We start from the raw sequence: 17,133 nt of genomic DNA, 5'->3' as shown, positions 1-17,133 counted from the left end.
ATACTAATATTAATGAAAAGAGAAATGAAACTTTCTATGTTTTTTACCACTTTTATTTGTAACTAACGTTACTGCAGTTTTGTCCTATACGGACATTTTCAAACTTATACAATAAACTAACAATGATTCATTACATTCGCCATTATATACCACTCCTGTAGGTACTGATAGAAATAGAGGTACTTGACTCGATTGAGTACATGAATTTACAGTTCACAATGCGGATGTGCCAATTTAAAAACCGGCGAGTAAACTAAATCGATTTGATCATTTAACAGGTTGCACCCGCCATGTTTATGCTTGTGAATTTCCAAGGATTCTAAATAATTGAGTTTGCAACCCTTCCTGGCATAGTACAGAATTTCCGTTTTTGTTTAGATTCGGAAACTTGTGGTTGCATGCCAAGGAATGGTTTGAAAACGTCGAATAATTTTTTCTAAGTCTGAAGGACCTTTCATGTTCAGCATACCGTTTTTGGAAATTTCGACCACATTGTCCCACTTGAACATTTTTACACTCCGGTCTCTTGAGCTTATAAACTCCAGATTTCTCCAACTTGTCCTTTTTATCTTTGGCATTGAAAAGGAAATGAGATAACCTGGCATGTGGTCTGAATGCCACTTCCACATTGTTTTTTCTGAAGAAACCCGCAATTATCTCTGTTCTTTTTCAAAAATACGTTAGCGTTACCCATTTCTTGATTTCTGGTTGTTTGACCTGAGGGTATATTAATCTGTAAGTGAATTTACAGCTTTGTTTCCTGACTAACTTCTAGATAGTATCTGTGTTGAAACCATTATTATGACCTATCTGTGTAATTATATCAATTTCCCTAGCTAGATTATTATCAGACAAAGGCAGTGAGAATGCTCTGTGCACTGTTCGAATCCATCAGTAGATATGGTTTGTCTGTCTGGAGCTCGGCAGCTCAGTTTCATTCAAATGTTATTTTCGTCATTCAGAAGAGGGCTGTAAGATCTATTATTGGAGCTAATTTTGAAGACTCCTGCAAACCAATCTTTAAAACGTTGAAAATGATGACACTTTACTCTCTGTTAATTTTTGTAAAGTTACTATATGTCAAACAAAACATTAATAGTAATAGTTGATTATATCTCAAACCCGGTTACAAAGAATAGACGATACTATTGATATTAAATTGTACAATGCCCCACCTCACAGTACATTCTCTGAACTTCACTGAATTCAAAAAGCATTTAAAGACATTACTTACAGAAATTCCCCTATGTGGTATTAATGACTTTTTCCATTCATTTTCTGGACCATAGAGCAAAGATACCTTGCACGATTGTATGTATGTACTGTATTATTATTTTTATTGCACAGTTAAGTATCTTCTGAAGATTTTATATTTTACTTTTTGAGCATATGTCAATTTTATCGTATTTTGTGACATGTTCTAAAACTGTACCTTTGTTATGAACCAAATAAAAGTTTGAATTTGAATTATAATATATTGATCTTTTGATAATAAGAGCCAGTACGATTGTCTAACAAAAAAAAAGATTTGAAGTAATGTTATATCAAGTGTGTTGTCAACATTCGCCAGAATTAAAAGTATGAAGGAGAATTGCTCTCAAGAAAGTTATACTTACTTCAAATCTCTATCTTCTTCAGCAAAATCGTCGAGATACAGGGATCCCCAAAGACAAGCCCTAAGTCCTCGAATAACAATTATATATGTTGAAGTGACGACTAGAAAAACGCCAGTTCCAGCACCACATTCCGCAGCATGAGCCACTGCCTCGCAAACGTTTTGCTGTTTGCAACAATTTTGTTTGAGGCACACGATGGCCCCACACAATAAACATATGCTTGTTTCTTGTGCCACTGACTGACACTGGCTGCATGGTCTTTCATGATAATACTGTAAAAAAAAAATTCATTATTATACTTGTCCTACATATGATGGTGGGCCAAAAGCCCGAAACACGTGTATATTTATATATATATCAGATTTCATATTCGATACCTTAACGGGGAGATGAGGTCAACTAAGAAGAAGAAGAACTCAGGTAAAACTCAACAATATTTAAGTAGTAGGTAGTAGAGAGTTTATGGACGCTCTATATCTGAACACGTAACGAATACCGTTTTACCAGTATAGTAAGAAGTGAGTTGAGCAGGTCAACAAAACTTCTGAACACATAATAGCACACCTAGATAATGACAAATGAGATTTTGTCGAAACGTCGGTGAAATTAGAAATAATATCACATACACGGATCAAATACCCGAAAAACCAGTATATATATAGATAAGTACTTTCTGATCATTCCCATATTGAGCCACCGGTGGCTCTTAAATTGAAATCAATATGGGAATGATCCTAAAGTACTGTTACAGAATTTTCTGTAACAGTATTCAAAGGATTTTCATTTCATAACAAAATTTTCTCATGGCACACGTCAATATTTCTGCCCCTAATGAAGGACCAAAATGTCTGGATCATAGCATCCATTCTTAAGTCTACCGCCAGCTACTTTAGTAGTTACTAGTCTATCGCTATCCCTCTCAATTACATGAACAAATATCATGCACGCTCTCTTTCATCAAAAGGGGTAGAAACACCCAAAGCTGCAAAGCTCGTTAATTTAAAGAGAGGGTTTATCCAACAATTCCGTGTATGCAAAAAAATGTAAAAAAGTCATATATTTACCGTAAATATTTTTTCATACTCTCTTGGTAGTTCCAACAACTTGGGAGGGTTCCACAAAATATGCTGATCTACCAGAAAACTCCTTGCGGCAATCTGACTCTTGCTTATGAAGGCTGCCATCTGATCACACCAGGACTGAGGTGAGGCAGTTGACATTGAAGTGTTTTGGGGCCAATTGAGAGCCACTGCGGCATTGAAGCAATCCCAGTCCATCGACTCGGTAACGAGTTCCAGATAGTACACCAAACGAACGAATTCATTCTCACTACCTCGAATATCTGGAAGCGGCTGCTGGTAAAGATGGTATTTCAGAAGAGAGGCTATTCGGAGAAACGGAAGGCACAGCTTCTGAACCTGGAACGTGTATTATCAAAATTAGTAAACGCTGTTCACTGGATTTTCTTTTAGGGAACGAATATTTTTTGTAGGTTTTATCCAATTTTTAAATTTTGGTAGTCTGGGAAAACACATTAAGAAAATAAGAAAAAAGCAATGTGTACAGGGAACACATTCACGTGACACCACATATTTTGGATTTTTTTATTGATTGTATTTTGTAAGACATGGCTGTCTTATGCCCATCTTCAAACCTGGTAGTGCCACAAAAATTATGTGAATCGCTCTAATGATTCATTGTAGAATATATAGATTTTTACACACTTATACGAATTGCAAATCCAAACTTCCATTGCCACAATACCCAACACTTAACTGGGTAAGCCAAAAATTAAGTTCAACTGACTTCCTCTGAAATAAACAAATAAGCAAATGAGATGTGAACAATTTCAATATAAATATCACTGTTTACGTAGATTGTAAATTCAAAATATTAGTTAGTTTCGAAGTCAAATGATAAGAATTCATCGATACTATAAAAAGTGTTTTCCAGACAGATATTCCTCATATAATTTGTAAACGAAGCTGTATTTGAGTTTTTTATATCTTCTGGTAGTTTTTTGAATAAAATAGGGCCATAATTTTTCGAAAAACGGCAGTGATTCAGTCTTGTTAATTCAATTTTAATCTGTTGTGATTGTCTGGTGTTATGTGAATGAAAATAGTTTTGATTTAGATATAAATGAGGATTTTTTTACGCTTTGTTAGTAGAAAACTATGTGAATTTAGAGGAGAAAAGAAACATTACAGTTTCTTTGTAATAAATAAAGACATGTTTCTACTTAACTAGTGCCTATATCTCTTGAGAAATTTTAAAACATTGTAAATAAAAGTATTTTTCCTGTACCATATCCTATGGATTTCTTTCATCATAATAATTAAATTGTAGTCACTTTACTTTATTTTTCTTAATTAAAATGAATTAATGAATTCACATATCATAATGATAAACAGAAAGTTTTGCAAGTGATCCTTTGAAAACGGAAACAACTCATATTTTTTCAACTTCATCTGTTCTCATAATCTTAAAGATTATTGTGAAGTTGAAAAATCTGCCATAAAAGTTAAACAAATGAGTGCAAAGGAATTATCTCTCTCTTCCTTAAAAATCATATATTGATCGTTTGTTAGACTAATAATGGAATTCAACTCCACAATTTGGCGCCCCTTATAGAATGTGGATATTGATAAGCTTGGAAGTGTTCAAAACAAGTTTTTAAGGTACTCTGCATACAAACTGGGATATCATATTGATTAATATAACTATAAAATTATATTTTACATTCCTGACTTGAATACTCTGGCTCATAGAAGATTAGAATCGGATCTTACACTAATTCACAACGTAATCATTATTTCGACGGAACTTATTGACCTTATAACTTTAAATGTGAATCTAAAGAGAAGAAGAAATATAGAAATCTTCAAAGTATCGTTTTATCATACCAACTATGGTCATAACGAGTCTATAGGTAGAATTTTGAGACTTGCAAATACAATGTGGATTCAGAACATTTTAATTCTTCTTTGAAATCATTTATAAATACTGAAAAGATCGTAATTGATTGACTGCTTTTTTCAATATTTTTTCCTTACATCTAGCTGACAGTTATATTAAATATGTGAATTTGTTAATTATTTTGTAAAAATAGGCAATGCCATATATAAATAAATATTATATATATATTATTTCATGATTCTGGATGTATTACAGGGTATTCGTAAGGCTCCACGATTTTCTTGTTTATTGAATAGGTTATATCATTATCTATATATTTTTCAAAATGCTTCATAAGAAATTCAGTATGAACCAGTCTTATCAGAAAACAGTTATGTAGAAAACGTACCTGTTGCTCCAGAGCAATTATATTTACTTCAGGCTTACTACTGGAACCGTCACCGTCGTCTTCCATGTACAGATCTGTATGACCCAAACATTCGTTTATAAGATTCAACGAATCACTCAAACAACTGACTTGTCCAGGTGTCGATCCAGAAGCTGCCCTGAGTCTCTCAGCACCAGTCAGGCCACATGATACTTGTGCAACTACTTGATAATACAAGAGGTTGTATACCATTTGAACTGTCGTAGTGAAATAAGCTGAAAAAAAAAAAGATGTGTTGAAAAACAGAGCAAAAAGTCAGCTTCATCTAATTTTATTTATTTGTGAGTTGTAATCAGTGAGTATTTTCACCAAAAAGTTTTTTATAATTGAAGTAGTGTTTGAATTTTGAATTTTCTTGAAATATGCATAGATAAACAGAAGATTCATTTAACTATGATACATAATGTTTGAGTAGGTCATATAAATAAAGTCTTATATCCAACACTAGGTTGTGAATATCTAGACGTACTCATGAGTAAACAAACACTTGAAATTGAACAATTGAAAAAGAAAAAAATATAGCACAAACAAATCATTTCACAAAGAAGCTAACAATATCATAAACTTGCAACAATTATATCTTCAATACAAAAATTAATAACTAACATTCTCTTCATATACGTTATAATTATATACAACAATAATAATATCAAAAGCGATTTTGTAATTCTACATAGTAAAAATATCTAGATTTGAAATATTGTTTCATTCTGATTTTTAACTGACTGAATTTAAGACTTCTTATGTTTGACTGAATTTCATTATATAGATTTAAGTTCAAAAAATTCATTTTGGAAGTTGTCACACACAGTTTGGGTATTTTCAATGAGTGGCCAGATTTGGTGAGAGAGAGTGTTGATATTTCTATGAATTTCCAATAAACAATAATACATATATGAAGATGGTAAAGGCACTATATTATATTCATGAAAAATGGTTGGCAGTAGTCGAATGCCCGAAACATTTGCAATGCTTCTTCCAGAACTGGAATTACCTCATAAAATAATGCCATAAAAAATTCTACTATGAATGAGAGCATAGTAAATGTTAAGTAGAACACCTTCGTAACAATTCCGTCTCAACTGCCTAAGGAGGAATATGGGAGAATATCTTTTTGCATCGATTCTTGTTATGACTAGACCAATTTACAGAACTTCCAGTTCGTATATTATTATGACTGGAGACGATAATGGTTTCAGTTTTCATTCTATTCAGTTTAAACTTATTGTAGTGTGCCACATTTTAGTTTTACCTTTAATCAGGATGACAATTGTATGGAGACTATCAATATTTTTTGTGATGAGAAATAGGTAGCATCATCCGCCTATGACACCATATCATAAGGGTATATGTCATTAATATATATGATAAATGAGAGTGGCCCCAAGACAGACCCCTGTGCACTATGTGAATTTTCTTGTCAAATATGAACGAATGAGAAAAATCGCAGGACCTAAGAAATTTAGGTCAAGAATGAACAAAATCTCGACTTTCAAAAATGACAAAAACCAAGATATATCTCAGTTCCATAGCACTAATACACGAAGTACTTTGGAAAGATTATCAAGGAACTAGGTATCAAGGTGGTTTTTAAAACAAGTCATACACTACAGAGCCTTTTAGGAAGTCCCAAAGACAAAGTCGAGAATTCGGAAAAGTCTGGAATTTAAAAAATCAAATGTAACCACTGTTGCGTTCTTGTTTTATAGGTGCCTAAAGGTTAAGCACGTTGAATTTTAATGGCTTTATTCAACTCAAGACACAAATTATAACAGAAAAATATTGTAAAGTATTATAAAATTGAGTAGTGCGTTGTCTCTACCGCTGTTAATAGTCTACTACCCCAGTCCCGAAGATTGGGGTGCTAGGAACGTCCCCCTCCTCTCGACATTCACAGGGCCTGACTAAAGATGGCGTGAACAACGACTGTGATGCAAAATATTATGGACAAACAAAAAGATCTATTGAAATTAGATATTAAGAACACTTATCACATTTAAAATATGGAAGACCTGAAAAATCAGCAGTCGCCCATCATTTTTTGCAAAAAAAATAATTTTGTAGACTTCAGTTCAGTTCAAATGTTTTGTTTTTGAATGCATACATACATAAACTATGAAAGTATAATATTACTAAGATCTTCTGAATATATAAGATTAGTGTGACATGATCTTTTTTTCTTCAAGATTATTTTCAGTAAATAGTTCTGTTTTTGCAAGGAACTCTTATACATTGCTCCCCCCACCACAAACATTTGTTGGTGAAATTTGTTTCTTCGGGATAACTCACTTTGATCTAGGTGTAGAGGTAACAGCAGAATGAACTGCAACAACAAGGCAGTCGGATCTCTCAACAACAAAGGAACTTCTCTTTCGATGGGAGCCAATGTGGTAATAGGCACTTTTGCAGGTAGTCCGCACAGCTGTTGGAAAGTCATCCAGGCTGGCCACATTGCCAACACCCTGGCCACTCTAGCGTGAACGGCAAGAACGTGGAGTAAAGGAACTGAAAAAAAATATGATGAAACCCGAAATCTAATCAAAGTAGACACTTACCTATGCAATCTCTTTTAGGTAACAAAGGATTTGTAGGGTCAGTCGAAGGTACCACTAGCGTTCCGCCTCTCTGAATCAGTTCCACTTCTAGATTCGTCCTTGCTATAGAAGTGACAAACAGAAACAAACTTTGGGGTATGGGATTCTCGCTTATTGGCTTGAACATTGGTTTCAATTGTGTGCTACTAGTCATGTCTTCCATAACTTTTCCTATTGCTTCAGCCATATCAGACGTACTCTAAAAAATTTAGACTAATGGAAGGGTTGATTTAACATGTTTTGTTATTTCTGAAATAATAATACATTTTTTCTCTGGCTATTAATAAACTGTCAAAAATATTATTCAAATATATGTTTTTCAAGACTATGAATTAAAAAAATCTACAAAGGCAAGTGAAGTATTTCGTCAAATGTGGTTGGAACAAACACTAAAATTAATTTTGCTGTATAATATGAAGGATATTAGTCCTTAGCTCGACTTCTGAGGGTTGTCGTTCGTTCGTAGGGGTGCGACATCTGGTTAACGGAAAAACATATTTTAAACATTTTTTTAAAACTTACATAGACTGAATATTTACATATATACAGGGTATCTTACAAGTCACGATTCAAACTGAAGGAGATGATAGAAGGTCATTTGTTTAAATATTGGCAATAATATAAAGGACGGTATCTGAAAATACAATGCAATTTGTATTTATACTCAATATTTCATTTCTAACTTGAATTATTGAAATAGGTTAGAACAATGAGAACATGTTACTTTAACAAGGACACCATGCTTTTTTATAAGAACTAAGAGAAGAAAAATACATAATATAATAATTTGAGGAAAATATTTACAATGAATGGTCGAAATGTGTACATGGCCTGCAGTGTTGAACAAAATGTCTGGATATTTCTAAATGACATATTTCATTTTTCTTTCACCATATGATGAATTCGTTCCCACAATTCTAGTTCATTATTACATTCTCATTCATAGCAACGCTCTTTCATGTGTTAGGAATCACACGTTAAAAGGTAAGACCTCGTTAGTCATTAGCTCGCACAAGTTTCTCAACTTCTGAGAGTTGTCGTTCGTATGGGGGCGACAGCTGATTGACGGAAAAAACAGATTTTTTTTAAACAGATATATCTCCAAAGAAAAAAACAAGGGGATTCAGATCCGTCCCAACACATCAACAATGGATGATATTGTTAGGAAAGAGAATATAGGCATAACGGTTGGTTCATGTCACGTACTTTTTGTTTGAAATATTGGGCATGAGGGGTGTTCCCAAGAATGGCTTTTCGCAACAATTGTGAAGATAAAAACCAAATCGTTTGGAAAACACGCTAGTACAAGTATATTATATATAAGTGGGGACTACTTTGAGGTGACAAAATAAAAATTGATGAGTAAACAAATATTTTTTTAGAAAAATGAAAATTCACCTTATTTTTTACCAGTCTTCGTATTTCTATGTGTATGGAGCTATTCGGTAGGCCTTACACTAGATTTTCTACATGAGAGGTAAAAGAAAAGTTTAAATTATTCAAAGTTATGTTTTTGGGAAGCACCCTCTGTATACTTTGTTGATATTAAAGCAAAAGAGTTGTTGAAATGGTGAAAGAAAATATCATGAGAGAAGAGAGATACAGATACAGTCTTCTGCTTTTGATTTTAGGACTGTTACTTGTTCATGTTCCTACATGTGAGTTGCAATCCAGCAGTTCGATCATTTCACACTTATGATCTTAAGCAACCCACCATATATTCCAAATGTTGAAGGTTTCATTAATGAATATATTATGAAGACAGTTTCCAAATGAATGAGTAGCCACAAAAATTATTTGCTTCAAATCGAATGATTGAAATAGATCAGAAACTTGTCGAGCATTGTTTTATTGTTCTCTAAAATGAACAACAATATGTAGAAATAGTGATTTCAGCTCGAAAAAATGGCAGTAGTAAATTCCTGAAGTACGAATCGACTATGTTACATATGACAAAATACGCCAATCTCTTTCCAATGCAAAAGTAAAAAAGTCAACACTCATTTTGTCAATGCAATATATTCCATTCGTGTTTCGAGACTTATACCCTAGATACGTGAGTTGATAATAATAGTTTTTCATAGGCGTAGTGTTTCATATCTTATAACTTCAATGCAATGTGCAATTGCAATATACAACTATTCCTTTGCAAAATATAGATTTTCTAGAAAATGCAGATTCGAGATTTTTGTTTGCAGATTATTGAGCTGTCTTGTTTATGATCATGTACATTTATTTCTATGTTCTATAAATTTCAAAGTGATTTTTTTATTCTGCAGTAAAGTGCATACTTTCAATATATAAATAGAATTGATATTTTGTTAACGTTATGGTTTATAGATTTTTAGATAGATAGATAGATACTTTATTGGTGTTAATATACTTACAGTATTCACACAAGTCAAACAAAGATACAACATAAAATAAGCTTATTAACATTATATTAAAATTACACACTAAAACAATATTAAATAATTTCACGAAACTAGATTTAAAGGTGAATACAATATAAAAATATTATCATGATTCGTCTTGTGTATTTATATACTAAGGTCATCCTGTAAAAATTCATCTATACTGTAGTGAGCTTTAGATACTCTTTTATTTTACGTTTGAATTCGCTAGTAGTTAATTTTTTTGTTTCCTCGTGAAGTTTATTATAAAATTTCACAGCCCAGTACTTCAGTCCACTTTGGCATTTTTCAAGGCGACATGTATTAAAGATAATATCTTTTTTATTTCTAGTGTCGTATTCATGTCTATTTTCAAATGATTCATATTGAGGTATATGCGATTTTATATAGAGTAAATTTTCTAATATGTATAATGATGTGAATGTTAAAATACTCACTGTTATGAAAGATGTTCTACAATCATCTTTATAATAAACTCCATCTATAGTTCTAATTGCCTTTCTTTGTAACCTGAAAATTCTATGCCTTTCCGCAGCGTGCTCCCATGCAATAATGGCATAAGTTATGAGTGAAAGACATAAAACAAAATATGCAGCTCGTAGTGTCACATTAGATACACATATTGATAAGTTTCTAGGTACATATAAATTTTTTTGTAATTTCTTTGCTGTATAGTTGATATGTTCATCCCATTTCAATTTTGGATCAAGATACACACCTAGGAATTTCGCACTTTTCAATGAGTTTTCGTAATCATTAGTGTTTTTTAATGTAAAGATCATATTTTGTGTTTTACTTTTGTTAATAAAAAGTTTATTTGCATCGAACCATTTTTCTGCTTTTGTCTGTGCTTCACTCGATCTATTCACAACATTGGTCACAGTTTTGGAGGTAGTTAATAGGGTTGTGTCATCAGCATAGAGGATGAAAGAGGTAAATGTTTCATCATAGGGTAAATCGTTGATAAAGATTAGAAAGAGCAGAGGTCCCAAGATAGAACCTTGTGGAACCCCTGTTGAAATGCATCTACTTGAAAGGAATTGTGAAACTTACCGGTTTTTGGTCGTTTTCCCTCAAAAAATTACTAAGTTCATCCAAAACAAAAGACATACTCTCATTTTTTTTTGCTCGTACCATTTGTGTCTTATCACCCAGTTCGGCAGTTAGAGGCAAGACCGAGTTAGCCAGTTGTCTGCAGAGGGGACACAAGTATTCACCCCTAGAAGATTCAAAAGTATCAAAACCTATATCACAAAATCAAAGAGTAGTTGCTTACTTTTCTGGGGACAGGGTGTTGGAACGTTGTAAGGTTCTCAAAGATATTAAATAGGAATTCAAACAGTATAAATGAAGGTAGTGTCCACATGTCTGTACATGAACGCCTCCATCCCATCCAAGATTTACAGACAGAAACCAAGATTGCTGCAAAAATATTCATTAAAAAACAGTTGAGACAAATCTGTTTAAATCTTTAAAGAAAAGTTGTTGAAGAAAACAGTTCATATAATATCGTTTTACATTATTTATGAAACAAATCACAGGAAGAGACACTAACCGGATCAAAATGTCTGTCAAGCTCATATATTCTCTTATCGAACTCCCCTGATAAAGTATCATCTCTTCGCAAAAACTCTCTCTCATCCTCGCAAGTGGGTAAAACTGGTCTTTCCTGACCTTGCCGTCTTCGATGACCTATAACGCTGGTTGCCTAAAATAACAAAATTTAATGTATTTTCAGTTGTTTTTTTAAATTATTTTTTGCATCAATCTAAAAATGATTCAAAGTTGAAACCAGAACTATATAACTATATTTTGATAAATTATAAATAGGTCGAGCTCATTTCAATGTGAGATTTCCACTTGAGAGTTTACAAAACCATGACATCTGTTTCGCTATATGATGATAGCATCCTTGGGCATCACAATACATATAGTGACAAACAGCCAATGAAGGACTAGCACAAACTAGTACGGGGACCAAGGTTGTTGGAATGGTTTTTATTCAATATTATGACCTGCTGGGTTTCAGAAAGGAACGATCTAAAAAGCAAAACAACCCTCCAAATCTAATACTTCGTTAACTTAAGCATTTCAATGCTTGCCAAAAATTGCAGCTTCATGTTCATTTAAATTTAGAGCTTGAAATGCTAAGTCTGAAATTTTAATAAGTAGCTCATTAAATACTATTATTCAGTTCAGGAGTATTTTGACGATTCACTTGAATCTCAACTTTTATTTCTATGTCTTGTTATTTCCAGCTGAATATCTCAGTGTATTTCACATTTTTAGCTTATGTTTATTGTATTTTGTTTAAATTGTGTATGTTTTTTTTTTATGTAGATTTTTATATCTTACATATTATTTATGACTTTGTCTACAAGATGTAGTTCTTCAGACAATAAAGTATATTTAATCGATTGATTGAAATATTTTTAGAAAACATTTTCAGCAAAGAAACACCCAGAAGACGATTAATTCTTTATTTCTCTTCTTTCTTAGATATTTGATATGAGAAAGAAAGCTTATCTAAAAAAAAACATATTAGGAAAGGAATCTAGGATGGAACCAGAACTATTCAACTATTTTCTAATCAATAATTTATGGACGAGTTCCAATTTCATTGAAACCAAAAACTTTCCTTCATTTCCAATTCTTCCATAATTCAAGTGGGAAAAATCAAATTGAAAAAAAATAAGCTTTTAGAATACACATAATAAAGTTTTACAGAACTTGATCACCAAAAATTTGTACCCTGTAAGATTCAACTTCCTACCTGTATGAGTACGACAAGTCCCATTGGATGGTCCTCTGTGCTAGGGGTACTTTGGCTGCAAATAACACAATCATATTCTTGTTGTTTAACCAGCTCTTCTGCTTCCATATCTATATTCTGATCAGTTTCCATGGCTTTCTCCATGAACTGTTTCTGCTTATTGGCAAACTCTTTCATTAATTTTTCTTGGCGTTCCTTTGCACGTCTACGTCGTTCTTCTCGTTCGCTTTCTTCACGCTGCCTCTTAGCTTCTTCACGTTCCTTCTGGTTCGGCCACAGTTTCAATCTCGTTTCCTGAAATTACAAGTATATAGGAACATTTCACAAAAAATGTTAGTAGTTACGTTTATATATTTTTTGCAGCTGCTATCTACAGACGACATCTTCCTCAAGAGTTTGGCAATGTAAAAGGTTCCATCACCGACAGGAGTTTCGTTTGGAGTAGAGGGTGCTTCAACTTCTTCGTCAGGATTGTAACTGTCCGGAGCACCGGATAGTTGAGAATGAAGGCGAAGAAGTAAAGATATTATGCTTTCATTCACTTTAACAGTTGGCGGATAATTGCTTGCTCCCTAGAAACAAACAATGATTATCACCCCAGCCCTAAAAAAAAACGTTAAAATATCTCACAGCTACAGCCTGCTTCCTTCTTGTCCGACCAGGTTTTCTGTGACTTTGTGACGTTGTTGGAACCAATTCTCTACTGGCGGTAACTGGTTTTGCCTTTGGGACTGTCCTACCTACTTCGTTTCCAGCAATTAGAGCAGGTAGAGAAGACGGAGGAGGTAAAGCAGGTGTTTCCGTGGGACTTGGAGAATCTGCATTTCATACAGGTCAGATTGATTAAATCAAGATATACATGTTGCAATAAAATGATTCATTCATTAATATTCATATGGGTTGAATATTAACTTTATTCACAATAGTGCTGATGTCAAACTGAATTATGCACTTTAATGAATAGTACAGGATTACATAATTATTATTATTGCCAGAATAATCTGAATGTTTTTATATTGAATCTGGAAAATTTCACATTTGACTGTTGACTCATATTGATTCTTTCAGTTGTGTCTTCTTATTCAATATTTTATAATTGTTTTCAATTTTTATTTCAGTTTTTAATACCTATTCATAAACTTAATGTGTACTGCTCATAGTCAAAGTCAAAATATTCTATATTGTCTGTAGATTCATATATTATTGACAAAGGTTGGTTAAAATAATTAAAAAAACAAAACTACACATATTAGCTATCGCTACTTAGTCAGGTAATAAATATTCAAGTAATGTTCTCGAAAAACTATATACTATAAAATTATAGGCATTGAGAGCTTGTTAAATAAAATATACATACAACAAAAAAGGACAGAAAAAGACAACAAAAACAATTTGTATTTACATAGCACAATATAGCACTTAAAAATTTCCAATATTGATTACTCAAAATGTATTGAGAGTCAGACACAAGTCGAATTAAAAAGCATCTTGATATTACTCTGATAAATTATAATAGGTTAGTTGTCTACTAATTCTAATATAGAAAAACAGTTTTTCAGAAATTTTATTACACATATACTGGAAGTGTTTTTTCAAGTTCAAAGTTTTGGCAACCATGAAGCCCAGGTATTTGAATTCCTCCACAATTTCAATAGTTTCGCCCTAGATCTCAATATTATTGGAGTTGATATCAATTAAGTTATATTTATATTGGGTTTTACTACGAGACATATAGTTTCAATAATAAAAATCGATATAACGGTGTTTTTTTGTTCAATATTTCATTATTTTGTTAAATGTGTCTTTAGTTTATTTAGAGAGTTATATGTTGAATAAAAATGAAACTTACACAGTTTTCGTGAAAAAAGGGGAACTTACCCAAGTTATCAACCGGCACCGCTACACTCATGAGACTGTCCACTTCCATAACGTCAGACGAAGATGTAGATGGCAATGCCAAAATACTGCCTTCAGGAGATTCTACTACGGAAGTTTCTCTCTCTGACGAGGAAGGACGGAACACCATCATCTCTTTTCCTTCAGATTCTTGGTTTTCGTTCCAACTAGAACAACCTTCTCCCAGCATAAGTAAACTCTCATCAACAGCCACATCAGGCATTTCAGTGTCTACTTCGGATCCATCCCAATCGTAATCACCTAAAATATTCTAGCTATAGAAGAAACTCATACAAACCCCTCTCCTCCTCATTGTTAATATTATAGAACAAAAAAAAAATACTTACTGTCCGAGCTGTAAGTTATCGGAGAAAAATCAGGATCAGGAGTTTCAGGAGTTAAAATAACTCGATTTATTGTAGTTTTCAAATTGTCAAACAACGAATCTGCAGTATACCAGTTAGCTATATCCATATCGTTGATTTGACTTTGTGATGATGGTGCTGTCGAACACATTTTTGTATCCTGCAATAGAGAAGAAATATATATTAGTCTGCGTTGTTGGTCTTAGAAAATAATATGACTACAAAACTTCATAAAATAGTACTGTTATGTACAAATACGTGTCGATCATGCAAAGAAGTTACTTTCAGTCACGAACTGGAAGAAAAACAAAATACCTATTTTCATATAATCATTGAATTACAATGAATTACAATATTCATATGAAAATAACTGTTTCGAGGGCTTTTTCTTCCAGTTTGTGTCTGAAAGTTACTTCTTTGCATGATCTACACATATTTGTATAGTTAATTTTTTTGAAATTGATTCCTTCCTTTCTTTGGAAAATTACCACACTTTTTTTATCAAGATGATGGAGTAGAAGGCCAAAAAATTTCTTTGGCAAGAAATTCATCTCTCCTAAAATATACCCTTTCAATTTAGAACTGTTATGGTTTGCCTCTTTCCGTCATCCAAATGTTGCGATTTGATGTCTCTATCTTGTAAATTATACAAAATTTGAAGTACTGCAATGTTTTTCCCAACTTTTGGAAAATCAGTAATTATAGACATGAAGACTTGACAAACAGAAAAAAGTATTTTTATTATTTGAACTATAACAGGTTATTTATTACTACCATTCATTTTCTTATTCAGGTGATCCGTTAAATGTTGTTCTGCCTTATACATTATTTCTATCTGGTATCATATTTGATACCAAAACAAAAAAAAAATCCAAAAAAATATCTGGATAGGGACACCCTAATAATCAAGCGGTATGAAATATAATCCACAATCTATTCTCATGTCTACCAAATTTATTCAAAAATATATTAGGTATAACTTGCTAATTAGACTAAGATTATCATATTTTTTTAAGGTTATGTCATAAACCTGACATTGGATGTCAGTCGAGTTTTTAATTTCATTGGTGATCCAACTGATTGATTTTCTCATATAGTCAGTGGGCATACTTGGAGACTTGCTATAAATCAAATTATCTATGAACAATTCATTCAGGCCAGTTTCAACTCCCTACACAGTAGGTTAATGGACTGACACCTATCAGAAAACAACTACTCCCCTGGCTAATACCACGAAGGGCGTTGGATTATATCCGACAGGTGTCAGTGCAGGATTCTTCACAGAGTTATTCCTGCATATGCTGTTGGCGATCAACATAAAGTCGATGATATACACTACCTTGCACTGACGAGTGGCCAACCAGCCCAAAACCGGTCTGCAAGTGTGTTCCGATAATTGAAAATCTTTTGCGGCAGTTGTATCGTCAACAGCATATGCAGGAATAACTTCTGTGAAGAATCCTGCACTGACACCTGTCGGATATAATCCAACGCCCTTCGTGGTATTAGCCAGGGGAGTAGTTGTTTTCTGATAGGTGTCAGTCCATTAACCTACTGTGTAGGGAGTTGAGACTGGCCTGAACAAATTGTTCATAGATAATTCAACTAATTGATCGCATAGATTATTCTATTGGTCCATTTCTATTGATTGAAGCAATCTATCAGAAATATTTTGTTAAATTCAAAAACTTGCCCATGCATTGAATTCGCCGTCACTTGTTTCAACAATATTTTGATTATTTTTTCATTACTATCATTATAAAAAGAAAACATTCTCACCTTGTTATCGTCCTGAGCAGATATCAAAACAGCTTGTTCCAACAGAAACACTGTCAAGGCCATTACGTGTTCATTAACGTGTCCCCTGAGAGCTTTATAAAGGATGATTAAAGATGCTGCGTGAAACACTCTGGATTTTAAAATCTGGCGGGGATCTTCGTATTCCCCACAGACTTCAGTGGGTGTCCTAAATGGTGCCCAGGGAATCACTCCTGGTTTCAGTTTACCTGCATGCCTCGAACTGAAACAAGAGGTGAAGATATATTCAAATTCTTTGGGATCAAAACATCAATTCAAATTCAACATCCAAATTATAATATTAACTCCATAACGATTATGGAAACACATTC

The 17,133-nt window shown here is 33.1% G+C and overlaps 1 protein-coding gene across 3 annotated transcripts in view; it reads right to left on the bottom strand.

Moving 5' to 3' along the window:
* Positions 1-17,133, bottom strand: part of Ubr3 (Ubr3 ubiquitin ligase) — a 126,867-nt gene that overhangs the window by 1,285 nt on the left and 108,449 nt on the right. For all 3 annotated transcript variants that reach the window (XM_074171341.1, XM_074171342.1, XM_074171344.1), the window contains exons 12-25: positions 16,784-17,024; positions 14,987-15,164; positions 14,622-14,900; positions 13,374-13,561; positions 13,088-13,315; positions 12,744-13,037; positions 11,526-11,678; positions 11,247-11,392; positions 11,024-11,189; positions 7,518-7,755; positions 7,252-7,467; positions 4,924-5,177; positions 2,681-3,034; positions 1,617-1,888 (exon numbers count right to left, since the gene is read on the bottom strand). In XM_074171341.1, coding sequence (XP_074027442.1) covers positions 1,617-1,888; positions 2,681-3,034; positions 4,924-5,177; positions 7,252-7,467; positions 7,518-7,755; positions 11,024-11,189; positions 11,247-11,392; positions 11,526-11,678; positions 12,744-13,037; positions 13,088-13,315; positions 13,374-13,561; positions 14,622-14,900; positions 14,987-15,164; positions 16,784-17,024 — 3,207 coding nt within the window. The remainder of the gene's footprint in view (positions 1-1,616; positions 1,889-2,680; positions 3,035-4,923; positions 5,178-7,251; positions 7,468-7,517; positions 7,756-11,023; positions 11,190-11,246; positions 11,393-11,525; positions 11,679-12,743; positions 13,038-13,087; positions 13,316-13,373; positions 13,562-14,621; positions 14,901-14,986; positions 15,165-16,783; positions 17,025-17,133) is intronic.

This window comes from Leptinotarsa decemlineata, unplaced genomic scaffold (assembly GCF_025532065.1).
Source record: "Leptinotarsa decemlineata unplaced genomic scaffold, Ldec_3_MD MMD2_tig00000010_RagTag_RagTag, whole genome shotgun sequence".
NCBI lineage: Eukaryota > Metazoa > Arthropoda > Insecta > Coleoptera > Chrysomelidae > Leptinotarsa > Leptinotarsa decemlineata.
This window is presented reverse-complemented; position numbering and strand designations above follow the sequence as displayed.